Raw genomic sequence first — 21,843 nt, forward strand, 5'->3', positions numbered from 1 at the left:
ATGTTTTTCCTTGTGGCACCCTTCCCACCCATCCTATACCATATCCCAGAGAATTGACCGACTTCTAGACAAAAACTTCCCAGTAAAATACGATACCCACTGCCCAATCCATTTCTGTGTTTCTGACTAAAAGCCCCGCTGTTGAAGGCCCAATAGGTAGCTCCATGCAGAGCTGAGGCCCCAAGTCAGGCTCTGCTGGCTTGCAAGGAGGCAGGAAGATGAATGAACTGCACATGATGCAGTCCAGAATGCCTTACAGATTAGGTACATCAGTGCCCAGTGTCCTAGAATCCCAAACCTGTAACAGAACTAGGGCAAAAGTCCCACCTCACCACACAACGGGGACACCTCCCACCTGTACTAACCTCTCACTTGCCTCCTGCTTCACATTCCATTCCCACATTTAGCAACCATGAGGGCGCTCCTCTCTCCTGCTAAGCCAGATGAGATGTAACTAGGCAATTCTTCTCTCCACCAACATCAGGCACTGAAGGGTTATTCTCTGGGTTAGCCACAACTCGTTTTGGGAATCTCAGGCACAGCAGAGATGGTGACAAGGATTGAAAACAAGAATGATGTTGTGAAAAGCCAAATACATAGAATCTAGAAGGTTCTTGAGTTCAATTTCAGCTCTGTCAATTAGCAGAGATGCCTTACTTTGGGTAAGCTGCTTAACGTCTCTGTACCTCACTTTCTTCATCTAAAAAAATGACAATAACAGGTGCAAAGCTGCAGAGCTGATGTGAGGACTGAGTGAGCTATAGCACTCAGGATGGTGTCTGGTACACAGTAAATACTCAATCAATATCAGCTCCTCCTCCTCCCTCCTCCTGCTCCTCCAACTTTCATATAACTAGCTCTACCTCTTCCCCAGCCGCGCGCGCGCGCGCACGCACACACACACACACACACACACACACACACACACACACACGCCAGCTCTCAGAATGCTGGCAATAGGAGTATATTCACAGGCATGTGACTGGAAGTTTCTTATTGAAAGAAACTGAACCACTATGGAGAAAGCTGCTTGAACGCTGACCTTTGGCAGTCCCAAGAAAAGAGCTGGTTCTCCCCCAGATCATTATATAACACAATAAAGCTCACCAGCTAAACACCCCCTACATATACACACACAAAAGATGCCAAAGAGATTCATGGTGCACTGCTTTTACATTTGAATAAATATTCAAGGATCATTAGACATTTAAAGAAGACTTCAATTATAAAACATCTGGGTGGTGGTGAGGAGATTCACAGAGAACCACCCCTATACACACTCACACATACCTCTTTTAAAAAACCTCAAAAAAAGCAGATCTAATGCATGGAGAAAAAAAATTTGTTTAAAACCGTAATTTGTATCCTCACAGAAGTATGAGAAAATATAGTGCCCATAAAATAAGAACTGGAGCAGCCAGCAGATTAGAACAAGATGAAGCATCCCTCAAATACTGTATTTTTGATCCATATTTGATTGAAAAAATTCCACATATAAGTGGATCCACAAAGTTCAAACCATGATGGTCAAGGGACAACTATAAAGATAAATTAGATAATATATTTAAAGTCATGGCATTACTAAGTGATGGAGCTAGAATGTAAACTGAGTCTAGCTCCAGGGCCTGAGCTCTTAACTACTATGCTTCTAAAAACTCTGGAAATGTGAAGACAAAATTCTGAAGAAAACTACCTAAAAATCTGTACCCAGCCAAACTATCAAGTGCAAGAGCAGAATTAGGACATTTATAGAGATAAGAAAGTCTTATAATTTAATGACTTACAAATACTTTCTTAGGAAGATACTGGAGATTATGTTCCAACAAAAAGGAGTTAGACCAAAAAAACCCACAAGATTCCAAAAACAAGACATAGAAGAAGTAGGGGGCAGAGAGAATTCCCAAGATGATGATTAAAAGGAAGTTCAGGAAATCACCTGGGCAGCAGGCCCACTGAGCAACCAATCCAGAGAGCAGAAGGATGACAAAGGACTCCCAGGTGGAGGTCTTCAGGAAAAAAACAAAAACAAAACGAAACAAAAAACTAAAGGAACTGATAAACCATCTAATCGGTCTGAATGCATGAAATTACACTGAAGAGGTAGGAAGGTTTTGCAATAAAGAAACTAAACCACTGGGGGGAAAATTTTTATCATGAGGAGAAAAGAGTTAAATAATGAAGGAATACAATCATAGTACCCTACTTGGCTCATCTGGGAATAATAGTGACATAGTTTAAATAGTGTAAACACTGAATAATAACCAGTATTTGTGATACAGTAATACTGGAATGATTAGATTAGATGGTAGGGCAAAGCTGGGTTGAGTGACTATGAAAGAAAGAGAAGAGAGCTAAATCCCCGCCTAACGAGATGGGAATGAAGTCAATAGACAAAATCCTAAAATTGATTCATCAAAAAAATAATAGTATGAGCCTTTGTTAAGTGGCCAGGACAATAGGTTGGGGGAGTGGGGAAACAGGAGTTAGGACATTGCTATTTTTCATTCTTAGCATTTACCAATATGTATAACTATTACTGTGATAAAAAATTAACACACACTACTGAGCTTCGGTATAAAAATAGATAAGTCAGTTTAGGTGAAATGAGATTCTGACCTAAATATAAAACAACAGTTCCATTTCTGTCTCTTTGCTAGAAAGGTTCCTTATTCAAAATAAGAATTCCTAAGACATTTAAAAGAAGAGCTGTTCCTCAGCCGGGCGCAGTGGCTCACGCCTGTAACCCCAGCACTTTGGGAGACTGAGGCGGGCGGATCATGAGGTCAGGAGATCAAGACCATCCTGGCTAACACGGTGAAAACCCATCTCTACTAAACATACAAAAAATTAGCCGGGCGTGGTGACAGGTACCTGTAGTCCCAGCTACTCAGGAGGCTGAGGCAGGAGAATGGCATGAACCCGGGAGGCAGAGCTAGCAAGTGAGCCGAGATGGCACCACTGCACCACTCCAGCCTGGGAGACAGAGCAAGACTCTGTCTCAAAAAAAAAACAAAAACAAAAAAAAAAAACGGTGTTCCTCAAATCCCTTCAGTCTACAATAACTGGCTACAATTAAGAGTTAGGCTCATGTGTACATTATCATAGTACCAAGGTGACTGATGTCTGTTACTTCTTTAAGACTATTATTTCCATAATTGATTAAGCATAGCCAGTGCTGTCAACTCTCAGTTATCCACACTGGTGAATAAATGCACTGAACTGAATGGTAATTTTTATACTCACATTTGATTTTTCAACAATTCTATTTCAATATAAGAGTCTTCTTATGGTCTTGGAATACGACCCAAACCAAAAGCACTGTCTTCTTTCAAGCCACAAACATTTGTTACTATTGTTTATTATCATGACTATGTATGTCTGGTCCCACCTGCCCATCCAGCTTTGCTTTCTACTACTCTCTAACACTTCACCAAACTCTTCCATGTCCAAAACACACACCACAGTCATTCGAAATTCTGTTTAAGGGTGCCTCTTCCCTTCACCTTTTTGAAGTAGTGTCTTATAGATGGAAAAACACACAAATTCAAATCTCAGGTCTCCCATCATCTAGCTCTGCAACCTCCGACAATTTCCTTAACATCTCAGAACCTCAGGTTCCTCGACTGTATAGCAGGGATGTTAATACAAAGCCGTAGAGAGATGTTATGAGGGCTACACTAAATAATGGACATAACACACACACACAAAGTACAGGAATATATATGGCAATTGTCATCAGGAAAGACAACATTATATCCATGCAAACTATATTCACCCCCTGACACACATGACAGGCGATCCATCTGGGCAGGAACAGTGCCTTTTTCATCACAGTAGAGCCAAAGCCCAACAGGATCTAGCCTAGAACAGGCTCTCAAATATTTTCGGAACCAAAATGAACGTTAAGGTCCAGCTCATTCCCTGACTCCCCACAGGAAGCTTCCCTGTCCACGTTGGTCCACAGTGCTTCATCCTCTCACCTACTACAGCACTCTGCAGTACATCAGAACAGTACAACATCTTCCACCCATTTCTTCAGCTTTGGTCTAAAAAAAGAAGACAGACTCACCAGGACAATGAAGTTAACTATGGCTATATTGAGGGAATGTAAGAATATTTTTTAAACACCTAGTTGACTTCATTCACACACTGCTCCACCTTTCCAGTCCCACTATGCAGATCCTTTCTCTCAGTGTTCCCACTGAGGAAATCCTTAGTAATAAAGCTGGCAGATAAAAGTGGAACATCCATGAAATTCTAGTAAGTGCATTTTATCAGTTTAAACTCCTTTCCAGGGTAAAAAACTAAGTAAGTTTCCACTATTCATTTTGCTCAATACAGTAAGTTTGCCTGCAAAACGTACAGTTAACTTCAGGGATAGGTTCACTTAACTTCAGGGATAGGTTCTTAGAAGCTGAACTTTAAGCAAAAACGACCTGCATATGAAAACAATTTTACCTTAAGCTAACTGATATAAACAAGAGTAAATATCCTACGTATAAATGACATACTACTAAGTGTCATTTCACTTCAAGCTGCAGTTTCCAAGAACTTACCAACAATATTGAGGACTTACTGTACAGAAAAGTCTGAGGGGTTGTGGTTTTGCAATTCATATCTCTAACATTATACGGTTTTGAAACCTGCCATGCAGATCCACTGAAGCCACAAACATTCAACGATGACGTAGCCCTGAGCTTCTCAGCCCCTATTACCAGCTACAGATGACCCCAAGGAGGGCTTTTATCCACCAACGACGCCCTCTCTGGGATTCAATGCACCTCTGGGAGTGGGGCAGCCCTCCTGTAATGGAATACCTAAAGGCACTACCTAGGAAGGAAACAAGGTAGATGTGGTCATCTAGCATGCTAAAATACGCTCACATAAACAGAAACGTTGCTTTACCAGAAGAGTAACGTTTTATGCAAAAACGAGTCATTAATGCTGAGTCACTAATAAATTATCTCTAATTCAGGTCATGAACGCATGATTATGTAACTTCAAACTTGACTACAACCACATGCCGAATACATTAAGCACAGAAACAGTCATATCTGAGCACTTGCATAAGTCAAATTATTAAGGCAGCACCCTAGTTTAACCATCTGCCACCGAAATTAATAAAAAGTGTATCATGCTCAGATGGATAAAATCCCCATTACAAACTACAAACATTTCACAGTATAGTCAAAAGGCACAAAGAACATCACTGCATGTCCAACAAGGGCAATTTTGTTCCAGGACAGGAAAAAATGCATAGGTCCTTGTCCTTGTCAGCCAGGTTCCAACAGCATCTGACAAGCGAGTACAGTCACATGCTTAGGTTGGGGCTGGGGAACGACGTGTCCTTCATCTCTCTCAGAAATGCGTCTCTGAAGCCAGAATGTGGCTTAATCTTCTTGCACGACTGAGAAAAGTACGAGTTAAACCCTAAGTATTTCTCAAGGTCCTGCTCAAAGATGATCTTCACCACACAATCTCTAGGAAGCCTCATTCTTCATTCTTTGAACAATTCAAAGCTTGCTTTCTCTTCCTAATGGAAATGCAAATAGAGGAAGGCAAAGTCCATGCTTCACCCTCATGCTAGACTGTAGATTCCATGAGGTGTAAGCTGGGACTTCTCTTGCCCCCACACAGTGGCAAGTACACACAGCACCCAGCACACAACAGAGATGTAGTAAATACCTGCTAATGCATGTGTTTTCAAATCTAAACTGAGGAACAAAAATCAACAAACACTGTTTTTGGCCTCATGAGTCAGAACCGTAACTGAATTTCCAGGTACTAAGTGATACACGTAAGTCTATTACTTTAAGTACAAAGGGTATAGAGTACTTTACTATTTCATCACTTATACACCATTTTCACAGCCCTTCGAAAAACACACTGTCTCAGGTTCTACAACTCTGATAGAAGAGAATTATTATTTTCAATTTACTACTGACTTGAGTAAACTAATGACTTGAATGACTTGGACAGGTAAAGCTAGAACTTCTTGGAATCAAAATATGGAAAAACAGAAACAGAAAGGAAAAAAGAACAGGCCATCACTAAAGGAAATAAAACAGCCCTCCATTATATCCACCATTATAATACCCTAGTTGGTCATCACAAATCTACTAAAAGTCACTTTCTATGCAGAATTTATAAGAGAGATAAAAGAGCTGCAGTGAGTTTTTGCTGGCTTTGATCCAAAATGAGTCAACTTTTCTCACTAAAACTGTTGTACAGATTAAGTACGTTAAATACTGTATAAAAGTTTTAAAATAAAATGGTTTTCTAATCTCTCCAAATGTTGAGAAAGTTGGTCATCACTATGCACAGTGAGGTGGACACAGAACCTGGCTTGCTAGTCCCCAGTGGCTCTGGGCCTTCTTCAGGAGAGGGTAAATCAGACAATGGTACTAGGAGGGTCTTTCACTGCAAGGGAGGCCATTCTCACAATCTAGAAATTCCCATCCTTTTTGGAATTAAGATGTGTCACACAGCGTTTTTAGCAAAAAAGAAAAGTACCTTAGAAATAAATTTTTACAACATTTTTAAACACTGAAAAAACTTACTATACATTGTTAAGTAGAGTCCTCCACAACGGGAAGATAGTAGAGTTTAAGTCAAGAGATTCATGAGGAAGTTTGTGCTAGGCATGGTGATGAAGGAAGATGAAAGTGAGCACGTTTCAGATATTATCTGGAAGTCAGACACAGTGGGAGGTCTTGCTAATAACAAGACTTGGGGATAAGGGAAGTGCAGGAAGATTCCTGAATTGTGAGCTGGACTGACTGACTGGTCTTGGGCCATCTACCAAAATGGGAAAACAGTGCATGGAACTGATCTGAGGGTTCAAGGGGCAGGGGGAAAATCAGTTCTGTCTGGGTGACCGATAGTCTGCCAGGCCTGATTGGTGTCCACTTTTGTATCTCATATATCAAGTTGGAGAATGAAGTTTGGAACTAGAAGGAGATGGCAGACAGAGAGAGATACCCGGAGTCATCAGCGTGTAGGGAGATTTAATGCCAACACAGAGAGGAAATACAGAAAAATATGCACGCCTTGTACCCGTTAACATTTACAGATGAGGCAAAAAAGAAAAAAGGCAGAGCCAGCAAAGAAGGGTGGAAAGCAGAGGCCAGAACAGTAAAGGGAAAACCAGGAGAGCCTCATGTCCCGGAAAGTGAGAGAAGACAACGTCTCAATTCTACTGATGCTACTGAGCAACTTGCAACTTGCTACTGAGGCAACAAGTGCTATTTAAAAACAAAAATGAAACACCAAAAACCTATGAGTTTAGCAATGTGTGGTCAGTGAGAAGGAGATCATTTCAGCAGAATAAGGAAAGAAAGCACACTGAAGGGGGCCAAAAAGTTAAAGGAAATTTTTTTAAAAAATAAATAACTAATTGATATTCTAAACAATGAGAGGCGAGGAAGTTAAGAATGACAGGGTACATTGATCTTCCAGTAAGTTTTACCAAACGCGGCAGGCGGATAACTATAATAAAGCGTTATCAGTGCAACCAGAGAAGTCTGATCAGTGTACAACAGGGACAAGGGGCAGGGTCAGACAAAGCATATCAGACAAGATGTATCTAATCCAAGAATTCAGGTGAGACCATTGCTGTAGTAGACACGTCCTTATAACAAAATGAATTTCAGCAACTACACATGACTGCCTGCTTATTCTTAAGTCAAAAAAATCCTGTTGGCCGGGCAAGGTGGCTCACGACTATAATCCCAGCACTTTGTGAGGCTGAGGCGGGTGGATCACCTGAGATCAGGAGTTTGAGACCAGCCTGGCCAACATGGCAAAACCCCATTTCTACCAAAAATACAAAAATTAGCCAGGTGTGGTGGTGGGCGCCTGCAATCATAGCTACTCGGGAGGCTGAGGCAGAAAAATGGCTTGAATCTGGGAGGTGGAGGTTGCAGTGAGCCGAGATTATGCCATTGTACTCCAGCCTGGGCAACAAAGTAAGACTCCGTCTCAAAAAAAAAAAAAAAAAAATCCTGTTAAATGACAATCAGTACTAACCTTGATTAATTTGCACAACATCTACCATATCTGTAAGAAATTGTTTCATAGAATAAAAACACTCCCAAGTAATTATTTTCTGAAATAATCTTCATTATGGAACATAATTATTTTGCCTGACATACCTGCCCACCTGTTGGGGACTCTTTTAAAAGAAAAACTCATCTTTCTTGAATTACTGCTTCACAGTAAAAGGACAAATAATTCTAAAAAAGCGTCACTTCTCAGCCAGCCACGAAGAGTCTCAGTAGGTAAGCACACATCTATTCCTCTTCTATAACACTGCTATCAAAGGTTTCAAAAGCGATACTGGCAAAAGGATTAACTGTCCCCAAATGCCATAGAAAGTTGCTTTGGGAAAAGTTGATTTGGTTGATCATTCACCTTTTGTGGTAGTGGTTCTTTTTTATGAAAGGTGCTTTCAGGATTGAGGGGGGGCACATATTTTGACCATCTCATTAGAACCATTAACATACTTACCAAATATGAAGCCATTTATACAGGTTAAGAATTCCTTGCCTATATGTTTCACTCCGGCAAATATAGCTGATACCATTTTCTCACAAATTTCTAACAACAGAATACACAATGTGAGAAAGGCAAACTAGTCTCAAAGACCAGACAAACATTTATCACAGTATTTAATTTCATATTCAATTTATCTAACTGAATAAATTTATAATTGCAAAACTGTTAAGATTTGTTAAATACGTAATGTAAAACAGATTTTACATACTAGCTGAGGGTGAAATAAATTATCTTTCATTCAGATTTCTTTCCTTTTTAATTCAGTTGTGAAATTAGCAGATGACTAGTTCTGACCCCTTCAATTTAGTTAGTTCCATGGCCAGAAATAAAATCTTGCAGCGGTTCTTTCAGTAGTGTTCTTAAGGCATGGCCGGTGGGGACACAGGGTTTTTCTGCTTCTTGTGGTAGAAGGGAGTGAAGATAAGGTAACTAAGTATGGGCAGAGATGAGTTACATGTCAGCCTTCCCAGAAATGAAAAAACAAATTAAATAAAACCCAAGGATTCTTTTGATGATTTCCTTAAATGAAGATACAAGTTCACAACCCCTGATTCAGAATCCTTACGGACAAGTATTTTGAGTTCATAAGTTTTTAAATCTTAGCAAAGTCCTACAGGGGGAGCTCCTGTCAATTATCTAATGTCATCCACAGGTCTGGGCAGCCTCCATAATAAAACCCAGTATTTCTGCAGCTGAAGTGATGGAATAATAACAATCAGCAGCTTCACATCAGTCCAGGTCAGGTCTTGCCATTAAAACAATTACACAAAAACTCGCTATTTCAGAGCCCTTAGATTGAACAACCGTGAGCTGGGCACAGTGGCTCTCACCTATAATCCCAACACTTTGGGAGGCTGAGGTGGGCGGATCACTTAAGTCCAGGAGTTTGAGACCAGCCTGGGCAACACGGCAAAACTCTGTCTCTACAAAAAAAAAAATTTTGTAACTAGCTGAACATTGCGGCATATGTCTGTAGTCCCACCTACTTGGGAGGCTGAGGTGGGAGGATCACTCAAACCCGGGAGGCAGAGGCTGCGGTAAGCGATGATCGTGCCACTGCACTCTAGCCTGGGGAAGAGAGAGAAGCTCTGTCTCAAAAAATTTGAAAAAAAAAAAAAGATTTAACAACTGAGGATAAGGGATAGAGGACTCGTATTTAACACAAGTTACAAGAAAATAAAGTTTTTAGGAAAATGTTAAACCCCTAGATTCAAGTTCTCCTCCATACAAGCTGCATGAATTTAGGCAGGTTATTTAACATCTTTAAAGCCTGAGTTTTCTTCCCTATAAAATGGAAATAATGATATCTTCCCATGAGTCTGCTGTGAACAACATGAGGTAAGATGCCTGAAACTACATCGGGCACTGGGCAGTAGGATGCCCACCTCAGTTTGCCTGGGATTTTGCAGTTATTAACACCGACAGTCCCACATCCTGGGAAACCAGGAGAGTTGGTCACTCTACTTGGCAGGCATTCAGTAAATGGCACATATTCTTTTTTCTGCGGGGGGTGGGGGAGAATAGAGACAGGGTATCACTATGTTACCCAGGCTGGTCTTGAACTCCTAAGCTCAAGCAATCTTCCCGCCTCAGCTTCCCAAAGTGCTGGGATTACAAGCATGAGCCCCCATGCCCAGCTAAATGGAACAGATTCTAGGATGAGGAACAGAAATTAACTGAAAGTAAAAAAGGATCAGAGTGAACACGCAACCTACAAAATGGGAGAAAATTTTTGCAATCTACCCATCTGACAAAGGGCTAATATCCAGAATCTACAAAGAACTTCAACAAATTTAAAAGAAAAAAACAAACAACCCCACCAAAAAGTGGGCAAAGGATATGAACAGACACTTCTCAAAAGAAGACATTTATGCAGCCAACAGACACATGAAAAAATGCTCATCATCACTGGCCATCTGAGAAATGCAAATCAAAACCACAATGAGATACCATCTCACACCAGTTAGAATGGCGATCATTAAAAGGTCAGGAAACAGATGCTGGAAAGGAAGTGGAGAAATAGGAACGCTTTTACACTGTTGGTGGGAGTGTAAACTAATTCAACCATTGTGGAAGACAGTGTGGCAATTCCTCAAGGATCTAGAACTAGAAATACCATTTGACCCAGCGATCCCAATACTGGGCATATACCCAAAATCATGCTACTATAAAGACACATGCACACGTATGTTTGCTGTGGCACTATTCACAATAGCAAAGACTTGGAACCAACCCAAATGCCCATCAATGATAGACTGGATTAAGAAAATGTGGCACATATGCACCATGGAATACTATGCAGCCATAAAAAAGGATGAGTTCATGTCCTTTGCAGGGACATGGATAAAGCCGGAAACCATCATTCTAAGCAAACTATCACAAGGACAGAAAACCAAACGCCGCATATTCTCACTCATAGGTGGGAGCTGAACAATGAGAACACTTGGACTCAGGGCAGGGAACATCACACACAAGGGCCTGTTGTGGGGTGGGGAGCAGCTGGAGGGACAGCATTAGAAGAAATACCCAATGTAAACGATGAGTTAATGGGTGCAGCAAATCAACACGGCACATGTATACCTATGTAACAAACCTGCATGTTGCGCACAGGTACCCTAGAACTTAAAGCATAATTTTTAAAAAAAACAACAAAAAACAAAAAAAGTAAAAATACAATGTGGAAAAAAATCACACAAAACAGTTTCAACAGTGAGACAGCCAGACCACTGTCTGTGAATTAGAATCCTCTCTTTTGTGGTAGGCAGAATTCTAAAACCGCACCCCCTGGTATGCACACTCAGTGTAATCCCCTCCCCAGAGTGGAGGCGAGCATGGCCAGCTCAGGGATGCCATTTTTCAGACATGGAAAGTCAGAAAGATTTGAAGTTACAGCAGATGCTCTCCTTCTGGCCTTGAAGAAGCAAACTGCATGCTGTGGAGAGAGTCACAAGGCTGGGACTAGTTAGGGCCTCTAAGACCCGAGGGCCTCAGTCCTACAAGGAACTGATTTCTACCAACAAACTGAATGAGCTTGGAGGAAGGCCCTGAGCCTCAGAGGAGCTAGCAGTCCTGGCTGGTACCACGTTTCCCAGCCGGGGAGACCTAAGCAGAGGCCCCAGACATACCATAACAGGGCTTCAGAACTATAGAACTGTGAGACTAGAAATGGGTAACGTTTTAAGTCACCAAGTCTGGGGTAATTTGTTACACAAGAACAAGAAAAAATATTTTTAAGAGTATCCACTACAAAGGTGCAGAGATGGGGGGGGGGGTATAATGCGTGCATGCCTGTATGTATATGCCCAATATATTATTTGTAAAACATAATTTCTTGGCCGGGCGCGGTGGCTCAAGCCTGTAATCCCAGCACTTTGGGAGGCGGAGATGGGCGGATCACGAGGTCAGGAGATCGAGACCATCCTGGCTAACACGGTGAAACCCCGTCTCTACTAAAAAATACAAAACACTAGCCGGGTGAGGTGGTGGGCACCTGTAGTCCCAGCTACTCGGGAGGCTAAGGCAGGAGAATGGCGTGAACCTGGGAGGCAGAGCTTGCAGTGAGCCGAGATCCGGCCACTGCGCCCCAGCCTGGGCGACAGAGTGAGACTTCGTCTCAAAAAAAAAAAAAACATAATTTCTTGCACTGTTTTTTAACGGAAAAATTTCAAATTCAAAAGAAGCTTCTTAATAAACTCAGTGGAAAAATCAATCTCAAATTACTCTTGGCCTTACAACTAAAACTTTCATGCATTGATGATGAGGTGTAAATAGTACAACCACTTTGGAAAACAGGCAATTTCTACTAAACCTAAACATGCAACACTATGATTTAGAAATTCCACCTTCTGAATGCACAGGTCCATACAAAGACACGCACATAAACGTTCACAGCAGCATTAGTCATAACAGCCAAAAACTGGAAGCAATCCAGATACCCAGGAACAGGAGAAGAAAAACACCAGGTATCTTCCTTCAGTGGAAAATTCACATCAATTAAAAAGCACAAACTAATAATATATACAACAGGGATGAATCTCACAGATATCATGTTGAGTGAAAGAAGCCAGACACAGAGAGTATGTAATGAAGGATTCCACTTCCATTAAGCAGTGACAGAAGTCAGAATGTGAGTTACTTCTCAGGAGGGGTGTGCTAGGATCTGAAGGTTTCCATCCCCACAAAACTCAATGTTGAAACCTAATCCCCATGTGGTGGTATCAATAGGTGGGGCCTTTGGGAGGTGATCAGGTCTTGAGGGCTCTCCCCTCATAAATGGGATTCCTACCCTTATAAAATAGGCCCAAGGAAGCTCCCTTGCCCCTTCCACCACGTGAGGACACAGGAACAAGGTGCCATTTATGGAGAAGAGAGCCCTCACCAGACACTGAACCTACTGACGTCTTGATCTTGGACTTCCCAGTCTTCAGAACTGTGAGCGATAAATTTCTGTTGTTTATACATTACCAAGTCTAAGATATTTTGATTTAGCAGCAGGAATGGATTAAGACAGAATGTAAAATCTGGAAAGGAGCACCAAGTACCTGTAACTGGTGCTGGAAATGCTGTATATTTTGGTCTTTCTGGCGCTTATATGGGTGACTGCATATAAAAATAATCATTGAAAGTTAAGTTTAGTACACTTTACTGAATGTTTATATTGCTACGATCTGAATGTCTGTGTGCCCCCAAAATTCGTATGGTGAATCCCCCTAGGTGATGGTAGTAAGAGGTAGGGTCTTTACAGGAGGTGATTAAGTCATGAGAATGGAGCCCTCATGTATGGGATTAATGGCCTCATAAAAGAGGCCTCAGAGAGCCTCTCATCCTCTTTCCACCAAGAAGAAATCAAAAACCATACCATACTAGCCCTCTGATCTTGGGACTTTCAGCCTCCCAAACTGTGAGAAATAAATTTCTACTGTTTATAAGCCACCTTGTCTATATTCTGTTATAGTAGCACAAATGGACTAAGACCTATACTTGAAAAATATTCCTGCTCCTTTACAATAGCTATTTAATAACCATTTAATGACATTTTAAGATGCCTGAAATAGTCTTGGATTCCTCATTTTAAAAATACCTAAATAAGCTAGTGAAGAGTAAAACATGAATACTGTGAAGGTGCTATACAAGCATAACTTTGCAAGAAATTACCACTCAAAGCTCTTCTTTAAAACACAATGCCTAACACTTAAGTATTGCTCAATAAATGTTGGTTGCATGAATTTCATAGATAATCCCACTGCTTATATTTTAGAAGCCCAGAGGAATCTATATCTACAAATATATGGCATAATAGCCTGAATATAATATACCCTATACATGTGAAAAACTATGGTTCTTGTCCATTAACTACTTCTTCACCTCCAAGTACAAAAAAATACAAGCCAAGTGTCAAGCCATCACCAAAGAAACGTAGATGTTAACTGTGCAAGGTAAAGGCAGCACCACTTTCATTTTTCACACTGTCAGTGTGACATCAGGGGTGGGGGTAACTCTTTGCCATGCAGACTTGGAGCATGAGAAGTTGGTTAGGATCATCTAATTTAACCCCATACCGTGGTCAGAAAGCGCCCTGGCCTCCCTACTGCTGGGCGTCTTCCCACTGCCTGGACCCTCTGAGAGAGTGCAGGGGGAAGACAGCAGGGGTGCCAGGGACAACTGACCCACTTGGGGAGAGGCAGCCTACTGTGAACTGTGTCCACCTTAGCATCTTTTCTGCCAGAGCATAAGAGACAGAACTCACAGCATGGAAAGTCTCACTTAGCAGCAAGTCTATGAAACTGAAATGAAGGAAGTTTCAAGTCCACAAGGGGCTCAAAAACACCACTGGAAGTGACCAAAAAGTGAAACAAAACCACAGCTCACCTCGCTATTGTGGCCCCGGAGGTTGAAATTTATCCTCTGTGGAGTACTCCTGTCCCTGCGACAGTGGCTAGAGGTGAAAGTCACCCCAACCACTCCTCGCCCATTGCCCGTGGCCAGCCAGCCCTCCTCGTAGTAGCGCCTCCTGCACACAGGCTTCTCCTTCTCACTCTTGGGGACACGCCCCTTCCAGGACAGGCACAGGATGTTGGAGTCACTGCAAAGCACAGGCCCATGTTCCACCGCTGCATACATACTTTCTTCAATGAACTGTTTTACTTAAAAAGTAATGCTAATGCTGTGAAATTTAAACCAATTTCTTTCATTGGTGTATTTGTTTTTGTGGTTGGTTTGCGTTGAGTTTTTCCCCCTTTAATTAAGACTGGCCTGAATCTAATTAGAAGGTCAGTATTTTATAAAGATCCACCGAATGCATAGTGAAAAAATTCCTCTATAAAAGATGATGGCAGTCTTCTAAGAAAAGGTAATGCTTAAAAAAACATGGGGTCCATTTTTATTTTCAAGTTCTCAGAGGAAGAACGTGCTGATCCTTTGGAGAAGGAGCATCGTTACTTAAGTGGTGATCAAGAAACGGTTTTCTTCTTTTTACTCCACTTGGTTATTCTCATTCAGCCTGAGATTCCAGTTTAGTGTAATGATTCCAGAGACGACGGGTTGCAAATACATAGATTTCAAGTAACTTAAGGCTTTAAGAATCCCTCTAGCTCAAATTTTTCTCTTCAGAAGTTCGGATGCAGAGACAGAACACACAGGATCATCTTCCTTCGGAAGCCACCCTCTAGCATGTTTTCTGAACTAGACAAATTTCTGCTGCTAAAGCTGAAAAAGATTGCATAAAGGGAAAAAAAGGCACACAAACCGTGCAAAACAGACCAGAGTTTGTGCAGACAAGAGTCCAAATTTTAGGAAGAAAAACAGACTCTCTCCCCGTTGTTTCAGAACCAGAAACTTTCCACCTCAAAGCTTGGCCCTGTGTCCCCGGGGAACGCAGGGCTCCATCGGACTACTCCTCCACCAGCCGGCACACCCCTCAGTGCCATAGAGGCTAGAAAGAAGGCCCCTTCACTCAAGAGGCAGAATGTTCCAGCGCTCTTACAGTGGTCCCAGTGTTTGCCTTGGGTGAGTCTTAAATCCTCTTGCTGACAAAACAGAGCCACGCTACAAAATTTTATTTCTTTTGCTCGTCTCCCTTCTCGCTCCCCCAGTTAGCACTCCCCTTTTCTGCTCCTAAAGATCTTTTTCCATCTTGATGAAAAAAGCTAATCTTAGAATTAAGTCCACCAGGTAATCTTCTCATACACAAGTCTTCTTGGACTTGACAGGGAAAGTAATCCCTTAAAACAAAAGCAGAAGCCAGAGTCAGATTCCCTCAACTGTCTCCCTAGAGAGTGATCGTGTTTTGCTGATGGGTGCTTTCCTGTTCACATTCAGAGACTCTGCAAACACCACACCGCTCGTCCAAAAAAAAGAAAGCTTTGCTTGGATTTTCCTTGATATTTATTTTATAATTATTGGTTTCAACTGCTATTTTACAATATTATCCTATAGATGCAGGAAAAGAAAGGGGAAAATAATAAATTAAAATTTCTCAAATACAGTTAATTAAAATAGGCAAAGGAATCAGTTCATTATTCAAACTTGTCCCATCATACTTGAACTTGCTTTCCTCTAGCCATAACCACAGTAGGAGGTACTTTTCAGTCCAGAATTTTAATCCATCCAAATCACCAAACCCACTGAAAAATAAAGTGCAACAAGCACTGTGTGAGCCGCTGCAATGTTTGAAGTCACACTTCTTTCTCAGTCACCTTCGCACTTAGTTCCTTCTTTAAACTGGAAGGTATTTTTGTGGCTTAATCTGTGCAAATTTTTTTTTCTTCTTTTTGCAGACTTTCTTTACCCATGCAGACCATATGGAAAATTGGCCATTAGTGATGTATTTTTCTCCCCGGGCTCCTGAGCCCAGTGGTGTCAAGTTGCTCCATCTGATTCTTAAATTAATTTTCATCAGTTGTAAAACTCTCAAGTGTGCACAAGAATGAGCCTGTCTTCCCGTGTGAATGTGTAAGTACAGAAAGAAGGTTTTAAATGCACATAGACACACACTCTTCAACTGCCATACGAAGCGTCTGTTTCCCCAGTCATTTCAGGAACCATCAGATTATTCACGGCTGGAAGGCCCTGGAGTCTTACAAATCTGTTAAAATAAAAAAAAAAAAAGATATAAAATAAAAAAACTTTAAAACACTGAAAAATAAAAGTTTTGAGAATAATTGCTGAAACTGAAATGAGAGACCCATCTTTACACTTATATCAAATGGAGCTACTGACTGCACTGAATGGTAAAATCCAATAGTGAAAGGATACACCTCACCAGCCTCAAGACAACACACAACACATGAGAGCTCTGCCGGCCACGGATCGTTGTATTCAATTTGTCAGCAGCTGGGCATATCTGAATGAAATCATAGCTGCCATTCTCCGACACGGAACTGTCCTTTCTAAGACTCTAAACTCTGAATGTGAGGCTCTACCCCACTAAAGATCACGGTCACTGCTTCAGCAGGCATTCTCAGAAAGGAGACTGAAATGACTCAGGCAAGTTATCTGGATTGATTTTTTCACGATTAATAAAAGATTAAACGGCTTCAAGACACAAAGCAGTAAGGGCCTTTAAAACTCATCCGTCCCTGATGGCTGGCACGTCTCAGAGCAAAGCACAGTTGTTTTCTAAGCTTTTAAAAGTGGTCTACCAGCAATAAAGTTCTAGAGAATCTATCTCTAGCAAATCCATTCCATTTTCTTCCTACTGCCTGAAGTCCAGGCCACATCACATCCTCTACAAACACTAGAACACTCTGTCCCTAACTTACTCATCTCCCGCAACCACCATCCTTCCAGAAGGCAGAGTGGCCTTTCTGAAATTCAGGAGACTCTCAGTCCCCTGGAGCTAGCTGCAGCAGCCCAGCCCCACCCCAAAGGACCTGGACACTGGAAGGGAAGGAGAGGGCCCAGGTGTTGGCATTTCTAACAAGCTCCCAAGAGATGCTAATGCTGCTGGTCAGGGAACCAGGCTTTGAGAACTACTGGCCTGTAGCAAATCAAGTCCCAGCAAAACACCCTACTTTCATCATAATACTAAAACATAATTTGCCTTCTTCTGTGTTCACATTTGTGTCCATGGTGCAAAATCAACAGTGGGTCAAACTGCGAGCTCTTTAACACTAATCAAGGTAGAGGTACCAACTGCACCAGTAATCACAGATTAAAAAAAAAAGAAAATGCCAGCTTCACTTAAGAAGATCCTTGATAGAGCAGTAAAAATTGGCCCGAGTACACGGCTTTTAACGTCCTTGTGTCCCAAACTAGTAGGTACACATAAAGTACTTCTGTGGACTACTGAGGCACCATGGTAGTCCCAGAAAAAAGCATGTATTACACAGTTTAAGTTGCAAAATGAACTGCTTGTTTTTTTCATGGAATATCATGTGATATGGTTTGAATGTTTGGCCCCTCCAAATCTCATGTTGAAACGTAACCCCCAATGTTAGAGGTGGGGCCTGGTTGGAGGTGTTTGGATCATGGGGGCAGTCCCTCATGAATGTCTTGGTGTGATCTTCTGATAGTGAGTGAACTCTCACGATATCTGGTTGTTTAAAAGAATGTAGCACCAGGAGTTCAAGACCAGCCTGGCCAACATGGTGAAACCCTGTCTCTAATAAAAACATAAAAATTACCCGAGCATGGTGGCGGGCACCGGTAATCCCAGCTACTCGGGAGGCTGAGGCAGGAGAATTGCTTGAAACTGGAAGGCGGAGGTTGTGGTGAGCCAAGATCACACCACGGCATTCCAGCCTGGGCAAAAGCGCAAAACTCCACCTCAAAAAAATAAAAAATAAAAAAAGAGTGTAGCACCTCCCACCTCTCTTGCTGCTCCGGCTCTAGTCATGTGACACACTAGTTCCTTGTCATCTTCTGCCATGTTTGTAAGCTTCCTGAGGCCTCACCAGAAGCAAATGCCAGCACCATGCTTCCTGTAAAGCCTGCAGAGCCCTGAGCCAATTAAAACAATTTTATAAATTACCCAGTCTCAGGTATTCCTTATAGTAATGCAAATGGGCTACTACACCAAGTTTACTAAAAAGAATGAATGATAAATTATGGTTGTTCCAGCTTGGATACTTGGCAGACATTGTCTTGAACAAAGTAAGCCTGCCACTTTAAGGAAAACAACTTGACAGAATTTGTTGTCAAAAATAAAAACTGAGCTTTCAAGTTAAATTTAGACTGTTGCGAAAACCAGCACTCATCACGATTGATGAGCTTGCTAACTCCCCATGTAACTGGGGGTGATGTTAATAAATGTGAATTTTTTATTTTTTATCCCATATTTCACTGTGTATCAATATTTGGAAGACTCACATACTTGGTAAACCAATATTTTCCAAATGACCAATGAAGATGATAGAAATTATACTTGAGTAAAAGATCTATTCAAGGTGCAAGACTTTGGGAGGCCGAGGCGGGGGTTTCACCTGAGGTTAGGAGTTGGAGACCAGGCTGGCCAACATGGTGAAACGCCATCTCTACTAAAAATACAAAAATTAGCTGGGTGTGGTGGCGGGTACCTGTAGTCCCAGCTACTCGGGAAGCTGAGGCAGGAGAATCAATTGAACCCAGGAGGTGGAGGCTGCAGTGAGCCGAGATTGCACCACTGCACTCTAGATTGGGTGACAGTGAGACTCCATCTCAAAAACGAAAACAAAAACAACGACAAAAGGTACAAGGAAGACAAATGAATTTTAGTGTAACCAAGGATGAAAAATTCACTGATATATTTCATTCAAATTCTATATTGCAACTAATTTTTGAGAAGCTACCACTTGTTGAATTTGAGCGTGGTTATCAAAGAAAAATATCCATGATTATCAGAAGACTAAGAAAATCCTCCTTTCTTTTCCAATTATATGTGTGTGAGGCTGAATTTTCTTCATATACTTCAATAAAAACGACATATTGCAACAGATTAAATGTAGAAGCAAATATGATAACCTAGCCATCTTTAAGTAAGCCAGACATCAAATATTGCTGCCAAAATATAAAACAATACACTCTTATTATTAAATGTTTTAGTTTTAGGAAAGGCAGTTGTCTTCATAAAAATATATAACTTATAACATTTAATGGGTTTACATTTTGTAATAAATTAGGGAATATTTTTTAATTTATCAGCAGTAGCTAGGAGCACAGGTGCACACCATCACAACCAGTTAACTTTTGTATTGTGTGTAGAGACAGGGTTTCACCACGGTAGCCAGGTTGGTCTCAAACTTCGAGGCTCAAGTGATCCACCCCTGCTCAGCCTCCTGAAGTAGCTGGGATTACAGGCGTCAGCCACTGCACCCAGCCAGTTTTAATTTCTAATATGGTAAATATCAACATATAACCACAAAAACAAAAGTTCCTTTGGACCTTCAATAATTCTTATGAATATAAAGGAGCCCTGAAACCCAAAAGTTCAAAAATAAGAGACATATACTAACTCTCTAAAATGTAAATCTTTCTTTCTCTCTCTCTCTCTCTCTCTCTCTCTCTCCCCCTCCCTCTCTCTCTCTCTCTCTTTCTTTCTTTCTTTCGAGAAGGGGTCTCACTCTCACCCAGGCTGGAGTGCAGCCGCGCAGGCTCAAGCAATCCTTCCACCTCAGCCTCTTGAGGAGCTGGGACTACAGGCGCACACCACCATGCCTGGCTAACATTTTTTTTATTTTTTGAAGAGACAGGGTTTCCCAGTGTTGCCCAGGTTAGTCTCGAAAACTCCTGGGCACAAGTGATCTGCATACCTCAGCCTCCCAAAGTACTCGGATTAAAGGCATGAGCTACTGTGCCCAGCCAAATGTAAATCTTAATAACTATTATATTAAGGTATATAGGATAAATTTCCACAGTAAAAGCACAGTGTTTCATTTTATATATACTGTTAAGGTTTTTAACCAAGCTTTAAAATTATCTTTAAAATCATAAAATGCCATACATGCTAAACAAATATGGCAGTTTTTTTTAAATGCCACTTTATTATGACTCAAAATGCATAATGGACACAAAAATTTAACAACAAAAAAGAACAATCATAGCATCCGAATTACTGAAAGGCTGGTGCCGATTTTATCAATACCATTAACAAAAATGAGTGGTGTTGGACATTTCGCTTCCCTTCTTTCTGCCTTATTTGCTCATAAAGATGAGAAAACGAGAATGGTAACTAAACTAAGTTTCCAAGGAATAATAAGAGTATTGTCAAATCAACACTACTAAGGGGGGTTGGTATAAAACGATTAAAAAGCAACTATCAATTTGAAAGCAGAAACCTGAATTTTTATATGCCAAAAACTTGATACGTGTATGCCAATGTTCACAGTAGCATGATTCAAGGAGCCAAAATGTGAAACCAACATAAATGACTTTGTTTTTTTTGAGACAGGGTTTCCCTCTGTCTTTCAGGCTGGAGTGCAGTGACGTGATTACAACTCATTGCAGCCTTGAACTCCTAGGCTCAAGCTATCCTCCCACCTCGGCCTCCCAAACAGCTGGGACTACAGGTGCATGCCACCAGGCTCAGCTAATTTTTTTTTTTTTTTAATTTTTGGTACAGACAGGGTCTTATTATATTGCCCAGGCTAGTCTCGAACTCCTGAGCTCAAGCTATCCTCCCACCTCAGCCTCCCAAAGGGCTGGAATTACAGGTGTGAGCCACCACATCCAGCAACAACCCAAATGTCCACCGATGGATGAACGGGTAAACAAAATGTGGTATATGTATGTACACACACACACACACACACACACACACACGGAAATATCATTCAGCCTTAAAAAGGAGAGTAATTCTGATACTTGCTACCAAATGAATGAACTCTGAGGACATTATGCTAGGTGAAATAAGCCAGTCACAAAAAGACCAATACTGTATGACTCTAGTGATTCGAGGGACCAAGAGTAGAGAGTAGTAGCATTCATAGAAACAGTAAGTAGAAGGGGCTGAGGGAAGGGGAAATGAAGAGTTAGTATTTAATGGGTATAGAGTTTTAGTTTTGTAAGATGAAAAGAGTTCTGGAGTCAAATGGTTGCAAAATAACGCGAATGTACTTTAATGCCACTAAACTGTACACTTTAAAAAATGGTAAAAGTGGGCTGGACGCAGTGGCTGACACCCATAATCCCAACACACTGGGAGGCTGAGGCAGGAGGATGGCTTGAACCCAGGAGTTTGAGACCAGCCTGGACAATTCAGCAAGACCCTGTCATTACAAAAAAATTAAAAAATTAGCCAGACACAGAGGTGCCACCTGTAGTCCCAGCTACTTGGAAGGCTGAGGTGGAAGGATTGCTTGGGCCCGGGTACTC

The 21,843-nt window shown here is 41.4% G+C and overlaps 1 protein-coding gene across 2 annotated transcripts in view; it reads right to left on the bottom strand.

The window, feature by feature from the left end:
• The window catches only part of TULP4 (TUB like protein 4), a 277,080-nt gene that overhangs the window by 192,030 nt on the left and 63,207 nt on the right, over nt 1-21,843 (bottom strand). For both annotated transcript variants that reach the window (XM_073022299.1, XM_038001150.2), the window contains exon 2: nt 14,425-16,639. In XM_073022299.1, coding sequence (XP_072878400.1) covers nt 14,425-14,676 — 252 coding nt within the window. In that variant the 5' untranslated portion in view covers nt 14,677-16,639. The remainder of the gene's footprint in view (nt 1-14,424; nt 16,640-21,843) is intronic.

This window comes from Chlorocebus sabaeus, chromosome 13 (genome assembly GCF_047675955.1).
Source record: "Chlorocebus sabaeus isolate Y175 chromosome 13, mChlSab1.0.hap1, whole genome shotgun sequence".
Lineage (NCBI taxonomy): Eukaryota > Metazoa > Chordata > Mammalia > Primates > Cercopithecidae > Chlorocebus > Chlorocebus sabaeus.